Source organism: Physcomitrium patens, chromosome 20 (genome assembly GCF_059467195.1).
Source record: "Physcomitrium patens ecotype Gransden chromosome 20, ASM5946719v1, whole genome shotgun sequence".
In the NCBI taxonomy this organism is placed as follows: Eukaryota; Viridiplantae; Streptophyta; class Bryopsida; order Funariales; family Funariaceae; genus Physcomitrium; species Physcomitrium patens.
In genome coordinates this window covers 2,626,495-2,645,355 of record NC_143429.1, presented here as the reverse complement: position 1 = coordinate 2,645,355, position 18,861 = coordinate 2,626,495, and the positions used below count along the sequence as shown (strand labels likewise).

The 18,861-nt window shown below is 36.7% G+C and overlaps 3 protein-coding genes across 6 annotated transcripts; 2 read left to right on the top strand and 1 right to left on the bottom strand.

Annotated features, from left to right (window-relative positions):
* The first annotated feature begins 6,613 nt into the window (after positions 1-6,613).
* On the top strand, positions 6,614-9,619 carry LOC112273501 (putative sugar phosphate/phosphate translocator At4g32390). Of its 4 annotated transcripts, none has more exons than XM_024502392.2 (2): positions 6,614-7,243; positions 8,054-9,619. In XM_024502392.2, exon 2 carries the CDS (start codon positions 8,132-8,134, stop codon positions 9,203-9,205), a length of 1,074 nt encoding a protein of 357 aa, XP_024358160.1. In that variant the 5' UTR covers positions 6,614-7,243; positions 8,054-8,131; the 3' UTR covers positions 9,206-9,619. The 4 variants fall into 4 exon arrangements, with proteins under 4 accessions (XP_024358160.1, XP_024358161.1, XP_024358162.1 ...); XM_024502393.3 differs by having other exon boundaries at positions 7,012-7,243; positions 7,894-9,619; XM_024502394.3 differs by having other exon boundaries at positions 7,028-7,243; positions 8,061-9,619.
* A 2,068-nt stretch (positions 9,620-11,687) lies between these two features.
* On the top strand, positions 11,688-13,380 carry LOC112272969 (large ribosomal subunit protein P1). The gene is made up of 4 exons (XM_024501213.3): positions 11,688-11,831; positions 12,361-12,484; positions 12,713-12,792; positions 13,087-13,380. The coding sequence occupies exons 1-4, from the start codon at positions 11,763-11,765 to the stop codon at positions 13,138-13,140; spliced, it is 327 nt and encodes a 108-aa protein (XP_024356981.1). The 5' UTR covers positions 11,688-11,762; the 3' UTR covers positions 13,141-13,380.
* A 2,468-nt stretch (positions 13,381-15,848) lies between these two features.
* Positions 15,849-17,805, bottom strand: LOC141044556 (uncharacterized). The gene is made up of 2 exons (XM_073529150.2): positions 17,170-17,805; positions 15,849-16,088 (listed from the first exon to the last, which is right to left on the bottom strand). Exon 1 carries the CDS (start codon positions 17,684-17,686, stop codon positions 17,183-17,185), a length of 504 nt encoding a protein of 167 aa, XP_073385251.1. The 5' UTR covers positions 17,687-17,805; the 3' UTR covers positions 15,849-16,088; positions 17,170-17,182.
* Between the last annotated feature and the right edge of the window lie 1,056 nt (positions 17,806-18,861).

Below are 18,861 nucleotides of genomic sequence, written 5' to 3'. Positions count from 1 at the left end.
AACGATATGCAACTAGATTGATTTGTACAGAAATAGATAATGGTCCAAGCCTTCAATAGTCCAACTTATCACAAGTACGAGTGGTCTTGATATTGCGATGAAGTAGCCATACCTTATCATCCAAGTAGAATGGTGGTTGTTCCTTACCATAGACATCCGCATTGACCTTTTGTTGTTCTTGAGCTTCTTTTAACTACGCCTTCATCATTGCATGTAGCTCTGACAAATGAATTACCAAATCTTTTGCAACAGGATTATCAACTTTTCAAAAGTCAAAAGTATCAAGTCATGGATGATAACCATAATTAGCAAAAAAAGGTGTTTGTTTTGTAGAAAAATGTACCGTGTTATTGTAAGCAAACTCTGCCAATAGTAAAAGAATTGTCCAATCATCTTTTTGATAGTTAATGGTACATCTTAAATATTGCTCCAAATTTTCATTAACACGCTCCATTTGTCCATCAGTTTGAGGATGAAATGTTAAAGATAGTTTTATATCTACTTTTAGAATCTTGAAAAGAGTCTGCCAAAATCTTGATACAAATTGAGTTCTCCTATCTAATATAATATCCTTGGGTAATCCATAATAGCGATAGATATTATCAAGAAAGAGCTTAGCTGTTTCTTCACGTGTGATAGATTTTGTACATGGTACAAAATGTGCCATCTTGGTAAAACGATCTATAATCACGAATATAGAATCATAAGAACCCGAGATTGGAAGATCGTGATGAAGTCCATAGAAACAAAAGATCATGGTTGTTTTGGAATGAATAATAGCTGAAGAAGTCCAAAAGGTTGATGACGAGGAGTTTTTGATCTTGAGCAAACATCACATGATTGTACAAAATCTTTAACTGCCTTCCACATTTGACGCCACCAAAAATCCCTTGATATCAGCTCCAAAGTCTTATTGTATCCAAAATATCCTGCTGCTAGGAAGTCGTGATGAGCTTGATGAACACGTAAACGTGCTTTTCTTTTTGGAATATATAGATGTCGTTCAAAATAGAATAGGTTGTTCTTGAACTTGAATTTAAAAGCATCATGAGATTTAGAAGAATTATTCTTGATATCATGAACAAGAGGGTTTGAAGACATACTTAATTGGATTTGTTTGAGAGAAGTTAAATCAACAGTCAATGTTGATTTTATTGCTCGAAGATGAAATTGCTCCGGCTTCAAGAGAACCGTTCTTTATTGCTCAAAAGTTACATCTCGTTCTTTTGGTGCAAGATAAGAACGTCTAGACAAGGCATCAAACAAACCTTATTGTTTTCCTGGTCGATAAGTGATGATGAACTCGAATCTTGATAAAGACATGCTCCAACAAGCTTGACGATGATTTAATACGCGTGCTGACATAAAATACTCGAGGTTCTTGTGATCTGTATATACGGTGACCAAACTGGAAGCGCCTTCTAGATAATGATGGCATTCTTGAAAAAAATCCACAATTGCAAGAAGTTCTTTGTCATGCATCTCATAATTGATTTCTGCTGGTGAGAATTTTCTTGAATGAAAGGCTACTAGATGAAGTTTGTCATCTATTCCCATTTGTGACAAAATCGCACCTAGAGCAAAGTCCGATGCATCTGTTTCCATAAAGAATGCTTTAGAAAAATCAACACGATACAAGATTGGTGCAGAAACAAACGATGTCTTCAAAGATTCAAAAGTAACTTCTGCTTCTTAATTCTATTGTAGTTTGTCTTTACAAGTCAAACGTGTAAGTGGAGCTGCAACTCAAGAGAAATCTTTGATGAAGATCTGATAATAGTTGGTAAATCCCAAAAAGCATTGGACATCTCTTATCATTTTTGGAATCTTCCAACCTATAATAGTTTGAAATTTCTTAGGATCCATCATAAGTTCATCATTTGAAATGATGTAACCTAAGAAATCGACTTGAGTAGTGTGGAATACACACTTTTCTATCTTGGTATAAAGTCCTGCATCTCTTAATTTTTGTAACACATGACAAATATGAAGTTTATGTTCTTCTGGATTCTTAGAATAGATCAATATGTCGTATAGATAACAGACCACAAAATCGTCCAAAAACTCTCAAAAAACATCATTCATTAGATGTTGAAAAGCTATTGGTGCATTTGTAAGTCCAAAAGGCATGACGTTGTATTCAAAATATCCATACATAGTTCGAAATACAATCTTTCATTCATCTCCTTCTTTGATGCATACTAAATAGTATGCTCTCTGGAGATCTATTTTTATATAGATCTTAACTTGATTCAACTGATCAAGAAGTCCAGATATTAAAGGTAGTAGATACTTGTTCTTGATGGTAATCTTATTGAGTCCTCGATAATCAACACACATCTGCAATGATCCATCTTTTTTCTTCACAGATAGAATTGGAGCTCCTGCCAGAGATTTAGAATGGCGTATGAAATTCTTCGCTAGATTTTCTTTAATATACTCCTTGAGTTCAGTCAATTCATTTTGTGATAAACTATAGATTGGACTGAATGGCAGTTGTGCTCCTTCTTGAAGGTCAATTGAGCAATCATAGGGACGATGTTCTGGGAGTGTATCCGCATTTTTTTTTTCAAATACATCTTAAAATTCTTGATATTAGCTTAAAATGCCACATGAAGTCTTTGCATCCTTAGAAACAGGTGTGGCATAAATAATATATGGTGACTCTTTCATAGTAGCATGCAAGAAAGCTTTTGCACCTATAAAAACGGATTTAATTGAATTGGAGTCATGACTCTCTACTTAATCAACTACACTGATAGTTATACTTTTAAAAAAAGTAAAAGTTTGAGAAATCTAATCTATTTGGGGTTTGTATTTTTCTAACCACGATAAACCTAAAATGACTAGATTAGATGGAGATCTAATGATATTAAATACTACAAAGTTATTATGAACATTGATTATTACTTCTATAGGAAGGGTTTTGTGAGTACTATCTCCAGAATATAATAGACGGCCATCTATGACTTCTACATGAACATGTTTAATTTTCTTTACTAAAGATAATCTATGCCTTTTAGTAAATTCTTTATTTAAGAAACACGCTGAGGCTACAGAATCTAACAAGGCATAGGCTTTGTAATATTTAGCTCCTAAAATAACATTTAATGTAAAAGAAGGAGAGGGTTTTGAGGAAAAAATAGGACCTTTACTAGATGTTGTGTAAGGTTCCAGCCGCATGATCCCTATTGTAGCTAGATTAACTCGTTTCCGACATATTGTCTTCTTAGACAACCATACTCCTAATTTTGTGGTTACGTCATTTTTTTGAATAATGTTGAGTAGTGTGTTTTGATTCTCTACAATATAACCATAATCCTTCTTAACGACGATGAGTCTTTTCTTGTTCAATAAGAGGTTTGAAAAGTGCTGTATCAATTTACATATCCTCTATTTCTGAATGTATGTATTGAAGAGATGTTGGTGTTGCTATTGAATTATATTTACGTTGAGGTCTACTTGTACGGTTCTTAGATCGAAATTCAAAAAGGTGATTGTCGTACTTAATAACAAAGTCAATTGCTTGACTCAATGTTTGAGGATCAAGTAAGTTGAGCATTAATTTTTTTACCTCATATTGTAATCCGTAGAGAAATTGGTTAATAAGTGCAGCATCATCCCACTTGATATCAGTTGTAAGTTGTCAAAATTGTGAACCATACAACGTTATTGATCGATTACCTTATCGTAAAATATGGATTTTATTGGTTGCAACACGAATTGCATCATGTTCTCCACACATAGATGAAAACTTTGCTAAAAAAAACCTCTAGATTATCCAATATTGGATCTCGTTGTTCAAAAAAAGATGAAAACAACGATAGTGTTGAACCTGAAAGAAATGTACCAATGAATCTAACTTACGATCTTGGAGTTGGATAGCTTTGGAGTTGAAGTTCAATCACAAGTTGTACTTGATTGATAAATCCTCAAAACTTGGATCTTGTGCCATCAAACTTCTTGGATAGGGCAATTCTTGATTTTCTAATACTGGAAGGGCGTTCCACCATAGGAGAAGGGACATGATTTGGTGCAGATGTTGAAGCAGCTCCAATCATTTCTATATCTATACTTCCTGCCAATCTTGTTGCTCCTTGTGGTGGTAAATTGACTTGATGCATCGCAAGCATTAACTCCTTCAATTGTTCTTGCATTTGCTCCATTGCATTCTTTATTTCAGCAAGTTCTTTCATGATAACACTTAAAAAAGAGAAAATGTTTAATATCACTCAAGACAAATAGAAGAGAGAACTTGAGAACAAAGAAAATACTAACGACAATATCAGTTTAGAAGAGGATAATCCGTAACTTCAAATATGCTTGTGTCTTATCAAGAAAAAGGGGTAATCCACTCTTAATCAAGATAAGACAAAGCAATGATATTGTAAGTGTACTCTTGTCAATCTGCCAAGGACAAGAACTCGATGGAAAAGCAATTCAGACAAGTAAGCCTTCACTCAAAGAAAGGTAACAAAATATAAATAAACAAGTATGTATATTAAAAGAGAAACTGGAATGGCTATTGCCAAAGATTAGAAAACATGAAGACTCTTCAAACTAGACTGAAAACAAGAAATGAGTTGAGAAGAGTGAAGAAGCCTTCACTCTTGTCTCTATATATACTATCTAACTAGAGGCTATGTGGCGACATTCTATAGGACCTCCAATATGTGTTGACTTTGTAGGACACATGCCTTGACTTACAAGGCAAGTTTTTCTACGTGTCGGCCACATAGTTAGCTTGGTCTTCAAGCTAACAACATGTGTGGTACATGGCTAATTTGTTGACCACGTTTCTAATCCAAAAGTCAATTAAAGACACCTATAAAGTCAAAGCAGAGTCTATGAAGCTTCTAGAAAGCTTTTATACCAAATACTATAGAATTATGTTTCTTTTATATACTTTTATTTATTTCTACCTATTTATATATATAATTACTGGCTTACATGAGTATGTCCGTGACATGAATTAATATTAGAACAATTACATGTTCGTTTTTAAATCAAAAAAGAATTACAATAATCATTTAAGTAGAAGATTTAAGTATGTTGCATTGATTTAAAATAATAATAATAATAATAATAATAATAATAATATGCTTCTATTATTATCTAGATTTAGATATATAAGTTACTTGCTAGTACTTTCAATAAGTGGATATTATATATTATCTTATCTAGCATCACCTTCTTACTATAATATATTTTTTAAATATTAAGATGATTTGTTTGAAAAAATATATTTTACTATAAATCTTTGACACTAATAAAAATCAACATCTTCAAAAATAATAACTATGTATAACTTAGACAAGAAATTGAAATCAATATTTTAAAAATATAATTGTACAAAGATATAATAATATAATAATTTCTTTCTTTAATCCAAATTTTATGACTTGTAAATCATCTTATTGGGTTAAAATTGTCTTTAAAATTTAATAGTTATATTCTTTTGAAGTCTATATCAAATTGAAGAAAGAATAAAATTAAATTAAAAATAATAAAAATATGAAATTAAATTATATGTTTGTGTGTGTTTTTTCTTTTTTTTTTGCAAAAAATAAAATCAAACTTTTTTTACACACACACACATATACATACACACACATATATATATATATATATATATATATATAGATATAATAAAAATAAAAATAATTCAAATTTTATTTGGTGGACTTAAACATCACAACATTTAAAACAATTAAAGATAATTGAAATAAGACAATGCATGTTGATTAATATAGAAATTATTTATAATTTTACTTTTACAAATTCCATGCACTTAACTAAAAATTCTATAGAAATGGCTTCACAAGTTTTTGCAAGCATTACTCACAACAATAATTTTTGTAGATATCAATTGAGCAAGATCAATAGTTTATAGTTTTTTTAAAAAATTTTAAAAATGTTGTGGAAGTTATCATAAGTAGCGATGATACATTATCCCATCTCTTACTAATGACATTCACAATTGCAATATTCATAACTTATGCTAAAATATAAACATTTTTTTAAAGACAATTGTAATTTTATTCTATTTTGTGGTGAGTTTTCGATAATTTATGAGTTGTTAGAATTACATGGATACACACCCAAACACACACATACACATAAATGTTTTGAAAGTAAGGAAAGATATGCACCAAACATTAATTGCTTTGAATATGTGCTTGTACAATTCCGGGTTGGAAAGTTTATTATTTTTCATCCATAGTTATCATCCACGTTTCCATCAATACTTTCATCATCGTAATTTAATCCACATCAACGCGTCCCCTATTTCCGCTCCTCCTCGTTCCCATGACCGTGTTTCTTGGGCTGGGGGTTACATTGGCGCCCGCCGGCCGGTCCCGGCGGCACTCGGGAATCCAATGACGCCCAAGTGGCAACCCACGTTACCAGCCGTCCACATGACAGTTCATTCATGTAACATCCGTCCACCACCTCTTAGACATGGATTCGCTACGTCCGCGTTAGCTCGAGTCTAAGTTTAGTCCGTTGCAGTCTCTCTGCATCGGGGGAGATGCTGCTCCTGCTGCAATCGCCATCGACCATCGACGCAGCGGGTGGAGGCTTCCAGTTTTTTTACATTAATCAATGGAGAGTGGAACGATGTTCGACGGAAGAGTATTTTAATTGCGCAATTGATTGTCGTGCTCATACCATATCTTCCTGAATTTGAGCCTCAGTTCCACCGGATAGTGATTCCACGTTTTGATTTCGGTTGCGCTAAAAATGGATTAGCAGAATTGTGCAGAACAATGGCTGAACGGTAGTTAAAACAGCGTCCTCACGTCGAGCTGAACTACTCATAATCTTCAGTGTAAGTACACGTGGTCTTCATTCGAGGCCACGTCTTGCATGCTGAAACTCACCACAGCGAGAAATGTAGTTTCCTAGATCCCTCGTAAGTGGGCAAGCGGCGATGACAACGTGGCAGGGGGATATGCCATTTAAGTGGATCCTGAGGCTAGGGTGGTTGGGTATCTAGGGACGTTGAGGATCCACCTCCCCTACTAACACTAGCGTTTTCCCCTTTCTTTTCAAATGATTTCATTGTCTTACCCTCAAAATCTTGAAGCTTGGCTGAAAAGTCTCGCCCCTCGTCTAGTATGTCGCAGTGAGGGAGCGAGGAGATCCTCCTACGCGCTTTTGTCCAGAGCTTGTCGCTGGCGGTAGCAACCAACACACCGAGAGCCAGAAAAATCAGCAGGACGAGGCTCTGTTGCTGCAGGTGGGTGGTTTTTGGCAATGCCCTTCCCAGCTTGAGTCTTCACCGTTTGCTGGTGCTGAGAGACTATGGCCTGTCGCTGCCGATGGTTTGTAACCTTCGAAGGGTTAGAGAGGTAGATGGTTTGCATGGTGGATCGCATCAAGTTTGTTTCTTCCTCCGAGGGTTTTGTAGCCTTCGAAGGGTTAGTGAGGTAGATGGTTTGGATGGTGGATTGCATCAAGTTTGTTTCTTCCTCTCAGGGTTTTGTGGATAGCTTGCCAGTCGTTTATTTTGGTTGGTCTTCGTGCGAGTTGCAAATGTGGCGGGTGCCGTGAAGGCTGCTCGGAAAGCTCTAAGCCACTGTTTATTGTTTATTTTATTCCCGGAAGGTGTTTGTTGTGAGGCGGGTTTCCAGCGTCATAGAGTGTTGTGCATGCCAGTTCTGTGGGGTTTTTTTTTTTTTTTCTTTTTCTTTTTCTTTTCATCGTAGCTGTTGTTCGCAAGCTCACTCGGTTATTCGGGGACATGCTTTTTTTCAGTTTTGGAATTTCAGTGTATGTAGGTATATTCTTGCCCCGGCACAAGCACATCAAAATTATACATTTGCCTTAGAAGACTTCGTGCAAGAGATAGATGTGATTGAGTTGGTTACTTCTTTGACGAAAGTGCAGGTCTTCTCGTGTGAGCCTCGATAGAGGAAGCTCGCATTGCGTTGTGTGAGGGTATCTTGGATGTCCTTGTGTAGAAACTCAGAGAAGTGGAGAAGGTGAGCACCGTTCCACCGAGTGTTGTGAGCTCGTGGATTAAAAGGCGGGCTTATTGTTGCGGCAGGGTACAGATTTGGTGGATCTTGAAGCGGAGTGCCGAATCTGTCAGCCCTAATTGTTGGGGTCGCTTCACAGTTTCTCCATGGCGAAGAGCGAAACGGGGGCCGCTGCCAACAGCGGCGTGTTCAGGAAAATTGTCCTGAGTTACACCTACGTTGCAGTATGGATCTTCCTCAGCTTCTCTGTGATTGTTTTCAACAAATACATCCTCGACCGCGGAATGTACAACTGGCCATACCCAGTCTCCCTAACTATGATCCATATGGCGTTCTCCTCCGGGCTCGCCTTCCTCCTGGTGCGCGTGTTCAAGATGGTGGAGCCCTGCGCCGCGATGACTAAGGACCTCTACTTCAGATCCATCGTTCCTATCGGCCTCCTTTTCTCCCTCTCCCTTTGGTTCTCGAACTCGGCGTACATCTATCTGAGCGTCTCCTTCATCCAGATGCTGAAGGCGCTCATGCCCGTGGCGGTGTACTCCCTCGGGGTCCTCTTCAAGAAAGACATCTTCAACTCATCGACTATGGCGAACATGGTCATGATCTCGATCGGTGTTGCCATTGCTGCATATGGTGAGGCGCGGTTCAACCTCTGGGGCGTCACCCTACAGCTTTCAGCTGTATGCGTGGAAGCTCTCCGCCTGGTCTTGATCCAAATTCTTCTCAACTCCCGGGGAATTTCCCTCAACCCCATCACTACGCTCTATTACGTCGCGCCCGCGTGCTTTCTCTTCCTCTCTGTGCCCTGGTACCTGATCGAGTACCCGAAGCTGCTCGACACGTCGTCATTCCACTTCGATTTCTTCACGTTCGGCCTCAATTCAATGATCGCCTTCCTGCTTAACATTGCTGTGTTCGTGTTGGTCGGGAAGACGTCCGCGCTCACTATGAATGTGGCGGGCGTGGTGAAGGATTGGCTTCTAATCGCCTTCTCTTGGTCCGTCATTCTGGACAAGGTTACCTCCATCAACCTCTTAGGCTACGGCATCGCTTTCATTGCTGTCTGTTACTACAACTACGCCAAGCTCCAGGCCATGAAGGTCAAGGAACAGCAGAAGCTGCAGAAGGTTGGTGACGAGGAAGAGAATTTGCGGCTGCTGGATGCCAAGTTGGAGAGACACGAGGAGACCCTACCGCCGGCTCACAAGTCCGACGCATAGATTTACTAACTTTTAATCCCCCCCGCCCCTCTCTCAAACACCTTCCTGTTGAGCCGCTGAAACCTATGGAAGGCTCTCAGCATCTCACTCTGCTCTCGTATCTGTAGCATGATTGCTACAGTGGAGCTTCTGAGCTCAAAGACGGCAGGAATTTTCATACTTGACTTTCTAACCTTAGTTATTCTTATGTGGATGTACACACTAGGACAGACAGACAGACGGACAGCATGACCAACCATGGAGCATGGATATTAGGTATGATTTATGGCGATACTGGGTGACGCTGGGGGATCTTTGGCAGGAATAAGTAGTCAGCTGAGGACTCTCTCTTTCGCTCTTTCGCTCTTGCTTCTGTTATGTTTCGTTCCCACACATTTCTATATCAGTTTTGCAGAGATTTTGTTTCGAACTCCATTTCTCGTGTCAACCATTTCATTCCGTTATTCCTTCTCAACCCACTCAACGCCTTGTTTAACACATACGGTCGCCACCATTTCGTTCACTGGTTTTTGATACCGCTTCGATTCACTTCCATCAGTACCCACCCGTTGGAATCGATTCCCAGTCTTTGTGCATGGCATGATCTGATCACACTGTTTCGTGTTCCCACTGTTGGTTTGTTTGTGCATGGAGGATTGTGTTTAGATTGTGCTGCACGATCCCTGCGTTTCTTTCCCTATTCCCCTCTTCCGTCCCAACCTACTCGTTGGGCCGTTATGAGACATCCTTGGTCTATATTTTAGCCTCTATCAAATCCATCCTTTTGTCATTCATTGCTGGATGGGGTGGTAAGAGGGTAGTACTATGAGTCCTTGATATGAGGAGATGAAAAAGATGAGATTCATGTGGTCAATTGGAGGTTAGTGGACTCCTTTTGTACTGATGTTTGCACTGATGTTACTAGCCAAGGTAGGCAGGGGAAGGAGTGAAAGATAACATATCTCCAACTCTTGTTTTTTACAAAGGATGTTATCCTTAGGTGCATCGAAAAAAGTAGTGTTACAATTATTTGCCCTCCTAAGTTTTTATCCTATGATGTAAACCTCCAATCTTAAACCTCAATCGTTCAAACCTTAACTTTTGGATCTGCTTATACTAAACCCTAGTACCTAAATATGAATGTATCATACAATAGGTTGTTTAAGATCAAGATAATTGGGTATCTTAAATGACATCCGTTGTGTGGAACAATCTCACAAGAAATTCACAAACAATGTCTTGTCGAACTGCCACGAGTGGGTCAAGAAGATTTCTTAACCAATTTGTTTTGGGTGGTTGATACATCTTCACGTAGAAGTATAAGCATAACTCTTGGCCTCTTCCTTGATCCTTGTTGCCTCCAATTGTTTTTTAAAGCAAATTGTTTGCATAAATATATTCCTTTGTTCAGTTTGTTTTTATTTGTTTGTAAATAGCCACTAAACTAATCAAAAAGCTGTGCTCAAGTTGTGTAAGCACGCTACAATGCACAGGTTGTAGTTGTTAAGTTACCCATTATTATATGATTTTTGGTTTGTTTTAACTACACTTCAACTATCGTTTTTTATACGTACATCAAGTCAGAAAAATGATAACAATCTTAACTTTCACAGCAACAGTATGTTGTAAAATGTTTATAAATTTCATATGCAAGATAAACATTTTACAACATCTTGCATATAGAGTATTATTCTTTTTATTTTAAAAAATAAATTAAAACCTCAATTTTTCTTTGAAAGGTCAACTAAAATATGTTGATCTTTTGAACTGTCAGTGTTTATTGAATCTGCCATCACATGCTGATTTGGATTATTTATTTATTTATTTATTGTTTTCATTCTATATTTTTTTGCTATTTAATATGTCAATGTCACAACTAAGCATCTGAATTCAGTTTTTTCATTATGTTAGATGTATTCATTAGTGGATAATGTAATGATGCATCAGTAATACACACTCACTATATCAATTCCAATAATTTTCCTCACATCAATTTTTCCCAAATTTTATGATTTTATCGTGTATTTATATTTTACACATACATGCACAAATAAAAAATCAAGATGAAGTTACGTTTCAAGAAAAATCACATTTGAAAAATTAAAAATAATCAAATAAGAATATTTATATATACTATTACTATTATTGATTTTTAAATAGTCAAATCTATGTCATTTCATGCATAATTTTTAGATTTTATTTAAAAAAATTGCCAGGAGATATATAATTATTAAAACGAGTTACCCTAAAATTCACCAATAACGTATATTCATTTTCTTTACACTCCGTGTGCAGGACCTTCCAAGTAAAAAAGCCGGTTTCACACGAGGTGTACAACTGAAACAGGGTTGAAGAAAACCCCGAAACTCGAAACCGCACGTGGGAACGGACTCATTGTGGAGAAGCATCCCAGCCGTCGCTGATTCAGGATCGGACGGCTCAGAGAGCGATCAGGTCAAGCCAAGGCAAACTTCGCAGTTGCGGCAAACTCTCTTTGCGGTGCGACGCTCCGAATTTGTGCTCCTCGCCGACGATTCCTGTTGAGCAAGCTCCCGTCGTAATCTCTCGCTCTGTCACCATGTCGGTCAGCGAGCTTGCTTGCACCTACGCCTGCCTCATCCTCCACGATGACGGCATCGCCATCACTGTAAGAATCCTTCAATCGTTATTCTGGAGTTTTTAGGTCGAAATTTTAGGTTTAGTGTAGATCACTGTCTGATGCGTTGCTTGCAGCAGTTTATTTACTTGGAGGAGTTTTGTTTTGTTTTTGTCATCGAGCACGCGGGAATCTACCTTTGAGACATGTTTTTCGGTTTGAAGACAATTGTAGGGTTTCGGGTTTAGCTGAGGCTTCTGCTGGGATTCTCAAGGTTTCTTTTGTATGTGTAGTGAACTTCCTCTCAGTTACTTTCACTATAGTGTATTTTGAGGGGTGTTTGTGTTTAAGTGCTATGGAGTTGAGTTATTAAAGGATGTGGGTTTTTGTCTGATGTGCTGTCTCTCTTGTATTTTCGTTTAGAGAATGTATACCTGCAATGTTTTGGTAGCTGATGTTTTCTCTGTGCTGAATTAGGAATGTTACAGGGTTGGGATTTCTTGGATGATTGTTGACTTGCTATGACCGTCTTAGGGTTTCTGTCTGATCGCCATGTCACTCTAATGTATTGCTATTGCAGGCCGATAAGATCGCCAGTTTGGTGAAGGCTGCCAACGTTTCAGTTGAGGGCTACTGGCCTTCGCTTTTCGCCAAGCTGTGCGAGAAGAGGAGCGTTGATGATCTCATCACCAATGTCGGAGGTGGTAAGTGTTGTAATCCTGATTTCGGATGTAGGAGAACTTTAAACGCCTGGGTACCTGATTCTATATTCTTGAAACTATTTGAAGTACTTTCCACTTGATTCTTGCCTACTGGTGCATAGCACTCCATGATGAGCATCGTGCTGCTTTCACGAGAAGTCCTTCTGTATACATCCACAATTTTCTCTTTATTTACTGTTGGCTGATGAATTCCACTTGGTTCTCATGTAGGTGGTGGTGCTGCCGTCGCTGTGAGCGCTGCACCTGCTTCCTCGGCTGCCGATGAAGCTCCCCAAGTAGAGGAGAAGAAGGTAATGATACTTCCTTATGTATTTGAAACTTAAAATAAAGTTCCAACTGAAATATATGGCCTTTACAATTTAGGTTCATCTTCGGTTTAGGTCAAAATATTTTTTCTTTTAGATTGTTTCGAGTAACTGATGTCTTCCTTGTCAATGTTTCTGTTGGCTACTTCTTCCGCATCTAACTTCCACCTCTATTTTCTTCTGAAGGAATTTTAGTTTGCGATCAAAAACTATGCGCATCCTCAAACAGGATTTCCCCTGAGTTAGTTTCATTTCTCATTATCTGGTTTGATTTTGCAGGAGGAGCCGAAGGAAGAGAGTGATGACGACATGGGATTCAGTTTGTTTGATTAGAATTGCTTAATGGGTTGAGTGGGACCTTTTATATGCCAGTGTCGACCCGTTCGTGTTAAGCCGTCTATGATCACAAGGAACTTTGAAAATGTGAGGGCTCTGGCTGTTTGCATCTTATCATGCTTTGACACATTGCATTGCCAAATTGTTGGCATCGGTCGCTACCCATGTAATCTGGAAGCAAGAATGAATTCAATGTCTTAGTCACCATGCGATGACGGAGTGACAGAGTTTTCATAAGGTTGTCCTTAACCACATTTCTAGCCTTCAAATTTTTCATCCGGTTTGCTATGTGTTTTGATGTCCAGATTCTCATGATTGTGAATGCCATTGTACGGAAATCTTAGAAGTAGAGAATCTTAGTGTTTTTCGCAATATTTTGGCTCATTTTTTGATTAGCTTACTGTTTGGGATTATTAAATCTCATTAGGATTGGAAACTGTCGGTGTTCCTTATCTTCGACTACTCCATGCACTTCTGTGCCTCATCTTTTATAATTGTATCTTGGTACGTGCATCTATTTCTCCAGCAGCGATGTCACGTTTTGCATATGAGTCAGTCTCATATAATACACGAGACTGGGAATGCTTTCTCAAACGCGTTAAATCAATGATAGCATCTTTGCAGCCTCTACTTTATGAAGAGGTTTGCAGTATTAGTTCTGCGGAAGATGCTAGTCATCAAAAGTACTTAATAGTTACGAAATGCAACACTCATTGTGACTCTTCGGTGTTCAAAAAATAGGTTTATTTATATTATGTACTAATACTGATGTACATTGTTACAAGTAATATTTATGACAGTGTAGTAAAGTGTATTAATAAGATTTTTTTTCTCGGGAGGAATTAATATACGAAATGCTTTTTTATTAAAATAATAAAATAATGATACATAACAATGATCTCCAAGTATCCACGTGACATTAATTATAAAAAGATAAAAATAAAATTATAAATAATTCCACGTGACATTAATTGTAAATAAATAAATAAATAAAATTATATATATTATTTTCTAGGTTTCCTAAATATATTTTATTGAAATTAAATTTTTTATTCGTAACTAGTAAAAGTATTTTACTAGTTACGAATAAAAATTGCAATAAATCATACTTCCATGATGATTGGAGTGTATTACACACAAGTTTGCACATACAAGAATAATTAAAATGAGATTAGTTCCAAAACTTAGTTTTGCTCAACTGAAACAAATTTAAATAACTATCCACTTATCCTTAGCAACTATTACAGTTTTAATATGCTTATGCATGTTTCTACACAAGTTCTTGTACTCATTAGGAATAATTGAAGCCTAATAATCCTCAATATGCTTCCATAATTCTACCATTCCTTTGGGAGGTGTTTCATATTGGTTCAATTAATGTTTTAAAGTTACCCATAAATATTTGATTGGATTTAAGTTGAGTGATTGCGTCCGCCACCTTAGAAGAGTAAATTCTTGCAAATTGAGCCAACAATGCACTCTTGGATATATACTTTGGATCATTACTCTATTGAAAAATCTAACTTATGAGATTTAAATTATATGCATGCATTGTATGAATTTTAATCATACAATTCATAATTCATAATTTTAATCATACAAACCAAAGCTCACACAAATCACGTATTGATTCATTCTTTCCTCAATCTTACACATTATTCAGAGCCATTTGGAGTCATGCAACCCCACATCATCACTCCTCCATCTCCAAACTTGATTGTTTATTGCACCATTCTAGTACATGTATTTTGCTTGTCATGAAACCAATACCAATTGCAACCATCAGAGCAAAAGCAATTGACTTTTGTTTCATATGAGAATATTACATGATACCAATCATCATCAATCTAATGACAATGATGTTTAGCAAATTCTAATCCTACCTTCATTTGATGAAGTGTGAGCTTTGGTTTCTTATGCTTCACTTTGCATTTCAAACCTGCTTCATGTAATACTCTCCTCACACTATTATCACTCATATCAACATGAAGCTACTCTCAGTCAATTTCTAACTTTATGAACAATTTCCATGCCACCTCTAATGATTTCTCTCACACATATTAGATTTGTAGCTTAGATTGCTTCATGTCATTATATTCTAAGTATGAGCATAAGTGAGTTTTAGAGGTAATTCATTTTGGTCCACATCTTTCTCAATTTGTCTTGCATTGTGGGACTTATAATTTGGTAGCCACATCAATTACTTAAAATAGAATTTGAATCACCAACTAATTTGGTTATTATTGCAATAAATTATAAAATATAAATGGCTAATGGTAGAATTACTAATGTCATATTCAATTTTGGCAGGCATTGTAGTAAACTCACTAAATATTACTAATCTTTTTAAATACAATTTTAGAAAAAATCTTTAATAAACAAAGGACTTGTTTTTGTAATTTTATTTTAAAAAATAATCGTGGTTTTTTTGTTGTAAAATCAATAATATGTTAAGATTTAAGAAATTTATTAAAAAAGATACCAAGAGCACCAAATTTTAATTTTATATGTAAAAATTAAGTATTTATAAAATAAATTAACAATTAACAATTAATCTAAAAAATATTATCACACCATTGATCTGCATAAGTAATTGAGTAGACGAACCTAACAAATTTTATGTAAACATTTTGGAAGAGATTCTAAAGTACTTTAAATATTGAAGGATGTATATGTAAAAAAAACATTTTCTACTACAAAGTAAAATCTGGGCAGAAGCTTTACAATCAATTAGTTGCCAAATTGCAAGCCAGTAATATTACATCCATCTACAACACCCCATAATTTAGAACATTTAGATGATAACTCAATCTTAATGATCCAAAGAACATAATTGTTAGTATTAAGTAGTTGAATGTAGTAAGCACAAAAAGCTGAACTTGAAGATTTTGAAATCATAACTGAATATGAAAATCAAACTTCTCTTCTAGGGAGCTTTAACTTGCCTGGCAAAAATAAAAATGAAAACAGAATCATCAGAGTTTGCAAGTTGAGAAACAAAAATAAAGATTTTTCTAATACCGTGTTCAACTAGATGCCATGAAGGTAAAATGTTTGGATTATATTAATGAAAATTCAAAGGCCAACTGAGAACAATACCATTAGTCCATCCTGGTTACCAGAGTTGCTGTCAAATCAGGATTTCATGCTCAACTATTAAGAATCTCATAGCTGCAATTCATAGAGGAAGCAATGCTTTTCGACACTGATCTCTATCTCTTACCAAATGCTATCTTCAAAATATCAGAAGAGGAATAATTCTGATTAAAACTCTCCAGAAACAAAGCCTGCTAAAAGACTTTGACGTAAGGTTAAGGGTTGCATCCGGAGTATCTCGCTGTGCAACCCCACTACCATACAATAGAAACACTTGACAGCTCACTTTCGAAGTAAACGTTGATAGCTAGACTCAATACGGTGCTCTCCTCAGTTCAATATATTTCAGGGAAAAGTTGCTCTCCCTAAACCGTTCCTTTTGATGGAAATTAGGAAGGTGCGCTCATGCTCTGGTAATAACAATGCTGTTAAGTGGTATCTTCTCACACCTTCAGCAGTAAGCAAAAAATTCCTATGATTCCAGTTGCATGTAATTAAACCTCAATAATAATCTCCATTTATCACTGCCTCACGTGTCTCCACGACAAACATTTACACAACATGGAAACAACAGTTTCATTTAAGCCTACTACATGTTGAGACAAGTATAAAGGCACTCAGGCAGACTAATTGAGATTCACAGCAGCAGCGGGGCAACCACAAACACTTTCAGCTACACAGAATTAGCAGGTGCAGGGCCTCTACGTCAAAGAATATATCCTTTCAGACCTTACAACAGGAACATGAAACCAAGCTGCTCAAATTGAACCTTAACGTTTTCTTTTGATCTTAAATCCCGCAGGGTGGCACACATCCTAAAATACTAAACCCTAAACCCTAGGTGTACAGGTTACTCCTTCAAGTGTTGATCCAACTATGCCAAAGTCTCAATTGAGTGGCAATTGAATTCACTGTGCAGACTAACAATACCTTCCGACGCAGCCTAATCATCTCCGTAGGCGAGAAACCGGTACCGCTGTTCATACTCCTCGTCAAAACTCAACGTAGCATTAAACCACTTGGGAAACCGCACAAGGTCACCCGCATAGAAATACGCGTGATCCTCACAGTCCTCCGGCGTGACACGCACGGAGCCCTTGACAACATAAACCTGCTCGTCCACCTTCCACTCGTGATCAAAGGCACAGCAATCCGATTCCCACTTGGACCACCTCTCGACACAGAGTTCCTCCTTCCGCTTTTGGTCCACGTTCCGCTCCACCTGAATTTTAAACCGCTCTTCCACGGGTCTCAGGGGCCTTGCAAAGCACATAACTGCGTCTTTCCGACCGGATTCCAGCTTCAAAATGCTTCCGAAACGCCCTGGCGAGCTCAATGGGGGAGAGATGATGCCATTAGGGCTGGAGGAGGTCTTCTGAGAAGATGAAACCAGTGGTGTTCCAGAATGACACGGCAAGGCCATCATCACAGACGACGCCGGCGCCATTGCGTCCCTCCCCAATCCCACTCGACACACACAGATATCCTTCAGAGATCGTGAAGAATTTTGCTCCAAGATTGTGCACAGAGGATTGTGCACAGAGGATTGTGCATTCTCAAACCCCGTCGAGGAGCGTGGGGCTCGGGGCCGCGGATAGAGCTCCCACGGATGAATGAGGGCGGATGTACGAAATGGGTGATGGTGAATCAATGAATGAAATGGTGTCGTGGATGATGTATGGATGGATGAGAGGCGTTTGATTCGACGATGGTGGTATTCTGTTCGTCGACGGATGTAACTAATCTGACCAAGTTAAAAGCTCGTGTAGTTTGTTCGTATATTATCAAAATCGAAAATAAAAATAAAATAAAAATAAAAGAAAAAGAAAAAGAAAAGAACAGCACTGTGACATGATCTGTGTTGAACATGTTGTAAAATTCCTCCCTACAAATTCTCACTACATTTTTTTGTTTTTGTTTTTTGTTTGTTTGTTTGTTTGTTTGTTTGTTTTTTTTTTTTTTTTTTTACAATAAAGTCTAGGGATTATAATTCTTTACGATACATTTGTAAAAATGATTTTCGATTTTTTAAAATATAAATCGAGATATGATTGATATTATGAAAATAAAAACAAAAGATATGTCCAAAAATATATATTTCAAATATACATGTTGATTCTACATTGCCACCTAAACTCATATCTTGTGAAGAAAGTTTGGAAAAAAGTCAATTATTATTTACGTTTATGAACATGATTTTGACGTTTCTAATTCTAATCATCTAGAAGTTTATGCAAGTATATTTATGTTTATGATTAAAGATTAGTAATAAATATACTATTTTTCCTTAACTTATATACATAGACGATTTAGCATGTGGTTTTTTACAAAGTATATTTTTATTTGATTTAAGATTATATAGTATATACTTCATATTTATTTCATGTTATAATATATTTGACAATTTTTTAGCTGAAATATTTTTTAATGGCTTAAATTTTATTGTTATAATTGCACTGATTGTTAATCTGCATTATGAAAGAAAATACATACACACATATATGTACACAGCAAAAAAATGTATCAAACAGTTTTTCACTTTTATTGTTTTTGGTATTCCTACAATTTCTTACGATTTATGCCATTTTACCATAACTATATCTTAGTGCAATTGGTATCTTT

Bases quoted from the DNA above. Each gene is read 5' to 3' on its own strand.
- LOC112273501 (XM_024502392.2), top strand. From the start codon at position 8,132: ATGGCGAAGAGCGAAACGGGGGCCGCTGCCAACAGCGGCGTGTTCAGG.
- LOC112272969 (XM_024501213.3), top strand. From the start codon at position 11,763: ATGTCGGTCAGCGAGCTTGCTTGCACCTACGCCTGCCTCATCCTCCAC. The intron at 12,485-12,712 runs GTAAGTGTTGTA...GTTCTCATGTAG, and splicing joins CATCACCAATGTCGGAGGTG to GTGGTGGTGCTGCCGTCGCT. The intron at 12,793-13,086 runs GTAATGATACTT...TTGATTTTGCAG, and splicing joins CCCAAGTAGAGGAGAAGAAG to GAGGAGCCGAAGGAAGAGAG.
- LOC141044556 (XM_073529150.2), bottom strand. From the start codon at position 17,686: ATGGCGCCGGCGTCGTCTGTGATGATGGCCTTGCCGTGTCATTCTGGA.